The sequence below is a fragment of the Rosa rugosa genome, chromosome 2, assembly GCF_958449725.1.
Source record: "Rosa rugosa chromosome 2, drRosRugo1.1, whole genome shotgun sequence".
NCBI lineage: Eukaryota > Viridiplantae > Streptophyta > Magnoliopsida > Rosales > Rosaceae > Rosa > Rosa rugosa.
This window is the reverse complement of record NC_084821.1, coordinates 52,871,123-52,878,115: the sequence shown is the minus strand read 5'-3', so window position 1 is coordinate 52,878,115 and position 6,993 is coordinate 52,871,123. Positions and strand designations below refer to the sequence as shown.

General features: G+C 48.4%; 1 protein-coding gene across 1 annotated transcript; it reads right to left on the bottom strand.

The window, feature by feature from the left end:
- Window positions 1-4,270: 4,270 nt before the first annotated feature.
- On the bottom strand, window positions 4,271-4,831 carry LOC133730992 (uncharacterized). The gene has a single exon (XM_062158477.1). It carries the CDS (start codon window positions 4,829-4,831, stop codon window positions 4,271-4,273), a length of 561 nt encoding a protein of 186 aa, XP_062014461.1.
- Window positions 4,832-6,993: the final 2,162 nt, after the last annotated feature.

Sequence of the window (6,993 nt, the reverse complement as noted above, 5' to 3'; positions counted from 1 at the left end):
CCAGCATGGGATGATGTGCTAGAAAATCCGCGATGGTTTGACCCTTCACAGCCTTTTGAGGCACATATTGTAAAGAAAATTCTGAAAGAGCCAAGATCCATTTGCCAATTCGGCCCCTAAGAATGGGCCGTGACAACATATATTTGACCAGATCGGTCTGAGCGATTATGCATGTAGTAAATGACAACATGTAGTGGCGCAGCTTACATGCAGAGAAGTATAACGTTAAACATAGCTTTTCCATTGGTGTGTACCTAGTTTCGCAATCTGTTAACGTTCTGCTAAGGTAGAAGATGGCATGCTCCACTCCTGCTTCGTCGTTTTGTGCCAGCAGGCTGCCTATTGAAGCTTCTGCCGCTGAGATGTAGAGTTTGAGCGGTTGGTATGGTTTCGGAGGAACGAGAACTGGTGGATTGGTTAGGTAGGCCTTTATGCTATCAAAGGCCTCTTGATGCTTCACTTCCCACACAAATTCTGTTTGTCCTTGCAGCTTTAGTAGAGCAGAAAAAGGCTTAATCTAGCCGGCGGAATTGGAAATAAACCGACGTAGGAAATTGATTTTTCCTAACAACCTTTGCAACTCCTTCTTTCTTCGCGGCGGTGAGGCATTGATAACTGCTTTGGCTTTATCTTCTGATACCTCAATGCCTCTCTGATGTACAATGAATCCCAAAAAATCACCTGCTTGAACCCCAAACACACATTTCGCAGGGTTCATCTTTAGCTTGTGACGCCGCATACGTTCGAAAACTTTTCGCAAATCCGCAATGTGATTACACCGCTGCTTGGATTTAATGACTACGTCATCTATATAAACCTCTAGAATCTTCCCTAAGATGTCATGGAAAATTAGGTTCATTGCTCGCTGATACGTGGCTCCCGCATTCTTCAAACAAAAAGGCATGACCACGTATTCGAAAACTCCTGCGAAACCTAGGCATCTAAAAGCAGTTTTGTGTCTATCTTCTTCCGCCACTGGAATCTGATGGTAACCGGCAGTTCAGTCCATAAAGGAGAGAAGTTCACGACCAGCTACTGCGTCCACCAACATGTCCGCTACCGGCATGGGGTAAACGTCTTTGGGAGTGGCCTTATTGAGATCGCGGAAGTCAACGCACACCCTCATTTTGCCATTCTTCTTTCGAACTGGAACAACATTGGATAGCCACTGATTATACTTGGCTACCCTGATGATTCCTGACTTATGCATCTTCTCGACTTCCTCCTTAACCAACACCTGGGTTTCTGAGTTCATTCGCCTGGACTCCTGCTTCACCGGATTTTGATCTGGGATAGTCGGCAGTTTATGGCAGACCAAGTCAGGAGATAATCCGGGCATATCTTCATATTTCTCCTCGAAACAATCCTTATATTCCTGCAATAAATTGATGAGCCCTTATTTTTCATCAGGTTCTAATTTTGCGCTTATTGCCACTTCTATTGGCTTCGCCTCACTGCCCAAATTTACCTTTTCTGTAGGATCTCTAACCTTTGGCGGTGTATCATCCAATGCTGCTGGAGCCAATCAGATAGGCTCTTCTTCCTCCTCCTGATCGGAGAATTCTTCGTCGATGTATTCCAATGTCGCTACTTGTGCATAGGCCTCTTTTTCGATCAAATATGAAGACAATCTATCATACAAAGAACGAAAGGCCGCTACCTCTTCCTCCATGAGGTCGTGATCCATTAATTAAAACTTGGAGATGGCACCGCATATCCAGGCCTTTCGAGGTCCTTTTTTGCCACCGCGAGCCCCCATATATTGTGCCAATTCAGAGGCCGTCACCCCTGTGGGGCGGCCCTTATTATCAATACCAACGACCTGTAAAGGAGAGATTGGTTCTAGGTAATATCTTGTGTCCACGTAGCTGGCGGACACCGAAAAAGGTAGCGGGTCTACTTTGACAATTTCCGCCTTGTCTGCGACTCTGTCCCATGTGATCAGCTCCTGGTGAAGGGTGGATGGGACACAATAACTCCGATGGATCCAGTCGCGTCCCAGAATTGCGCTATATGCCGCATAACAATCTGTAACAAAGAAATCGTAAACCCCTTCTGTTGGACCTACCTTGACTTGTAGGAAAATCAAACCCAATGTTTTGGTTACAGTCCCCGCAAAGTTCTTTAGAGTCAGGGACGTGGATTGGATCTTCTCTTTCTTGATCCCTAGCAGCTGCATGGTTCTGGTGGTTAAGATGTTGACTGCGGCGCCTGTGTCTACCATGTTCTTGTCAACCTTGATGCCGTTCACATCGGCGGTGATATACAATGGCCTCATGTGTTGCGCCATTGCTAGCGTTGGCTTGCTGAAACCCATGTCCTGAACCCTTACATTGGTGTCTGCAGCCTCTGTTGCTTCTACCTCTTCGGCGTGGGTTTCTTTATGAGAGATGACGCTGCTGAGGTGATCTCGAACGTTTGTTTGTCCAATGATTTATCGTCCTCTGCTTGGCATTCCTGAGCTGCCACTGGGAAGGCATATTTTGATGATAGGACATACACCATGTTACATGTAATGTCCAACATGTCTGCTTCTTCTGATTCCGCCGCGGGAGAGCTCAGGTCAACTTCTGCCGCTAACTTGCTTGCGACGTAAGCGGCCAGCGATCCTTCTTGGATCATGGCCTGCTCTTGCTGATCTGCTGGAAGGGATATTCCCTCTTCGGTGGCCCCTGCTTCGCTGATGAAGCCTCTTCGGATTTCGCAACCACTATGCTTTGAACTTTCTTAGGCCTCCACTGCACAGTCGCGGACTGATTGTCTTTGCCCCCCAGCCTGTCAAAGATTGAAGGCTCGCTATTTCTTCCTTCGCGAGATATTCTCCACCAAACATTGACTTTACGAGCTGGCGACGGTTCTCGCCTCGCGGGAACTAGGACTTCTCCTGAGCGCTGCTCTTGGGGGCACGTGGCTTTCGCTCTTCGCGCGATACTTTGGGCTGCTGTTTCTGAACTCGAGGGGAAACGAATCTCTTGGAGGCCAGTGCCTCCAATTGTCTCTGATACTCTTCTGGAGATTTCAGTAATTGCGATGGTTTGATCAGTCCTTGATCTAGTGCTTCCAAGGTTCGCTTTGCTTCTCCAAACCTCCGCTGGAGTTTTCTCTTCCTTGAAGAGCTCATCTCCACCGCCTTGCCCTTCTTCTGTGTATACCATCTCCCTTCTTTGATGGAGGACGTCGACACTGGCGGAATGTACGGTCTGGTTAAAACTCATTGCCGCTTATCCTCCTGCCCTTCTTCCCTCGCGGTTTTCAACTTTTTGAATAAGTTTGAGTCCCTTAGAGAAGGAGTTTCTGAACCACTGCGCACTCTTGGGCTGCATGGTTGGAGTTTCTAGAAGATGATACTAACCTTATTGGCGGCAGAGATGCAAAGCGACAGTCTGGGATGTTTCCTCATGTAGCGCTTGAGTGTCACATTCTTCCTTGCACCGCGAGCATAGGACGATGGGTAAACGAGTCTTGGATTCCCGCTTCACGACTTTGTCTCCAGCCCTTTTCAAATCCTTAGCAGCGTGGTCTGGACTTTGATTCTGCTGATCTTTTTCACCCCATGCCACGTCCACCATGTTGATGCCGGTATCTGGGAAGGGATCTAGGTCCACCAACGCTGCTGCTGTTGTCGGCGTCTCTACTTGCAAACTACCATTATTTAACCAGATTTGGATCTGATCCTTCAGCTTAATACAATCAGCTGTATTATGATTCCACATATTATGGAGTTTGCAGTATTTTTTCCCCCTTAGCTACTCTGGTTTGGGAAATGGGCCAAAGTCGGTTTTCACCATCTTCGCGGCGATCATCTCATCTAAGACCTCGTGAGCTTTATTCACATCGTAGGTGTAGCTCGCGAATTCAGGTTTAGTGAAAACCACCGATTTGAGTTTCACTGGTTCCTTGCACAACTTCAGCTGTTTTAGCGTTGACGCTTTCTTTCCAGTGAGTTCCAAGGCTGCTACTTCATCTTCTTCTGACTCCTCAGCTTCTGCCGTGCCAGGTTCCTCGCCCCTAAAGTAAGGGTCATAGGAATTTGAGTGTTGGCTCAGCGCCGCCACTGTCCTATGCTTCCCAGGCATGTATGTTCCTTGGAGGAGTTCCTCATGGCGTCCATTTCCCTGAGCAGATGCTCAAAGCTTCCCACCTTTGTGATTAATTCTCCCATAGAGTTGAATGTACAGCCATGTTGCTTTTTACGCTGGCGAGGTTCTAAGCCCTTGATTGCTAGTTTCATCAACTCTCTTTCCGGCAAAACCATGTTCAGCTTCCCTTTTTAGATCTGGAAGCGTTGGAGATATGCGACGGCGGATTCAGTTGGCTGCTGAGCCATCTGAGTGAGCGAAGCTAGATCTACCTCGGGTTCGATGGTTCTGAAAGTTTCTCTGAACAGCTTCTCCATCACCGGCCAGTCCGTGATAGACCCTGGCTGCAATCTAGTGTACCAGGTGAAGGCGGTCCCTGACAAAGAAGTCGCGAATATCTTGCACTTCAAGATGTCATCGTTCTGGTGTTGGCCACACTGTACTCGAAACTTTATCAGATGCGCCATGGCGCTTTCGACATCTTCTCCTGAGAAGGTAGATAACGTGATAGTCTTGTACCCTCTGGGGTAATGAGCTTGCAAGATATGTTGTGGGAAGGGACCCTGATAGGTCTCTTCCAAGTTGGGCCTCTGGTTCACGGCCCTAATCATCTCCTCTACCTCTTCTCTCCTTATGTACCCTGGATCCGGGGGCGGCGGAGGGGTGTGGAATATTGTTTCACCAACTGGCCGGATCAAGGGTGGCGCCTGTGATGTTTGGCCAGTCCACGATATGCCGCCTACGCGAGTCATCTTGGGTTGGGCTGACGTCTACAACGTAAGTCCTGCTGCTGTTTGACTCCTCGCGGTCGCGGTGACCTTCGCTGAACTTCCAGCCTGGTCAACCCCTAGAGATTCTTCGAATACACACTCGTATCCATCGCTGTCGTATTGGGCAGCTATGACAAGTTCAAGGTCGATTCCCCTGGCGCTATTTAAAGTCCCGCATTTCTGCGTGACCGTTGGTGCCTTATCGACTTTTTTACCGATCGTCAGAGTATTTGCCTCACTCCTGGCTGACGTGATGGTTGTAGCCGGAATGTGGGTTGCCGCGCCGCTACTAATGACTTTGTCTCGAGCATTTGGCGGTACGTACTTGCTAGATATGGGGGACTAACCTAGAGAGCCCAGAATGACGCTAGGATCTCCCAGTGTTTTATGTAGAACCTCTCTGGCCTGATCGAGGTCAGCCTTCTGCATGGCCACCTGGGTCGCAACGTTGGATCCTTCTTTGCGAATCGTCGCGAGTTCTGAAGCGATGTGTTTGCTTGCGGCCAACAGCTCTTCGTGGTTCTTCTGCATTTTTTGGTTCATGCCATCCAATTGCCCTTGTGTTTGTTGTGCCCCTAGCTCAATCCTCTTGACCGAGATCGTGAACTCATCAAGCCGACGGTGGTCCTCCGCAAGGGCTTTTTCCATCTTCTCATGGTATGCGGCAGAATTCTGTTGAAGGATATTAAGCCGCTCTTCTATGGTCGCATTTTCTGGAACGGGAATAGGCACAAAGTCAATAGTTGTAACCGCGCTCTCGGCTACCTGGGTGATGCTAGACGCATCGCCAGCCTCATTAGGCTGGGCGGCGGGAACTTTCTCGCCTTCAGTAGTAGGCAGTCGATTTCCTCCTTGCTTGGTTGTCATCTTGGTCGATGGCGGATTGAGGGAAAATTTCTGGATTACCAGTTCTTCAGAAAGACCACGACAGTCTGCACACGAGTGCGGTCTGTAACTGGAGGTCTTGTGTTTCTGGCAGTTAACGTAGACCTTTTGATAAGGGTTTGCGCTTGACTTCCTAATGGCTTCTGGAAGTCTGAATTGAATAAGTAGCTGAATTCAATAAGACCTTGTGAATCAAGGTTTAGACATGCGGCCCAAGTATAGTCGCCTAGACACAAATTTTTTTTCAAATCCTTTGGGCAACCTTACTGAAATGGTCAGATGGGGGAGGGCGAACAAGAGAGGCAGAATCCATTTTGGCATGAGCTACTCCCACATAGTGGTTTAGACCCATTTGCACGCACTTCTGGATTCAAGAACCTGTCATGAACGTTGTCCCCTATCTAGACACCATTTCACATAGGCTATACTTACTAAGATGAGAAAGGTCATAAGTGTGAAGACAGTTCAACAAGTGTTAATAAAAGCCGCCCTTAACCTTAAGAGCCTCTGTCTAATACTCCGCCCTCAACCAATGGCTGCGAAGAAACGCTATGCAGTAGGTCCCACTGGGCGTGCCAAAATGTTTGGCTCCAATTTTGCTGCAGCTGGTCAACATTCTCTTTTCTGCGCGCGGGCGTGCCAACACCGTCGGGTGCGGTCATCGGGGACGTCCCTTGACCTGACTTCTTTCAAGTGATTGTAGACGAGGAGAGCACCAACCTTGTCGCAGGGGTCTTTATGCCTCGTGATGAGGACTTTTGCTTAGTTTCTTCAATATCACACAATCGATACTCGACGTCGTAGATCGAGCAGAACGAAAATCACTGGGAAGTGGGGAGAACTTGCTAAAGCGTGACTTTAGCTTGGCTAGTTTGCGAGGGTGCGCATTACCCTTGCTTGGCTGGTTCCGTAACCGTTGTGGTCGCGGTACTACAGTCGGCTCCCGAGGAGACTAGGACCCAAGCACGTTGACAGAAGGTTTGGTGGCACTGACAGTCGGCTCCTGAGGATTCTGAGACTGGACTGTGGTCACCGGTAAGAGAAGGAGAGGGGTTGCTCTGGAGAGGCTTGGATAATCTTAGAGATTGTTGTTGATGAATTGTGTGTTGTGTTATTTCATTTTAGCCTCTATATATAGGCTACCATGCCAAAGTGGTTGGCCTTAAACAAATCATGATAATGGAGCACTAATGGAGATAATGGAGCACTAAATGGAGGTGGAGGTGGAGGTGGAGCACTAAATGGAGGTGAAAATGATG

What these genes read in the sequence shown, in the direction of transcription:
- LOC133730992 (XM_062158477.1), bottom strand. Translation starts at nt 4,831, where the DNA reads ATGACTCGCGTAGGCGGCATATCGTGGACTGGCCAAACATCACAGGCG.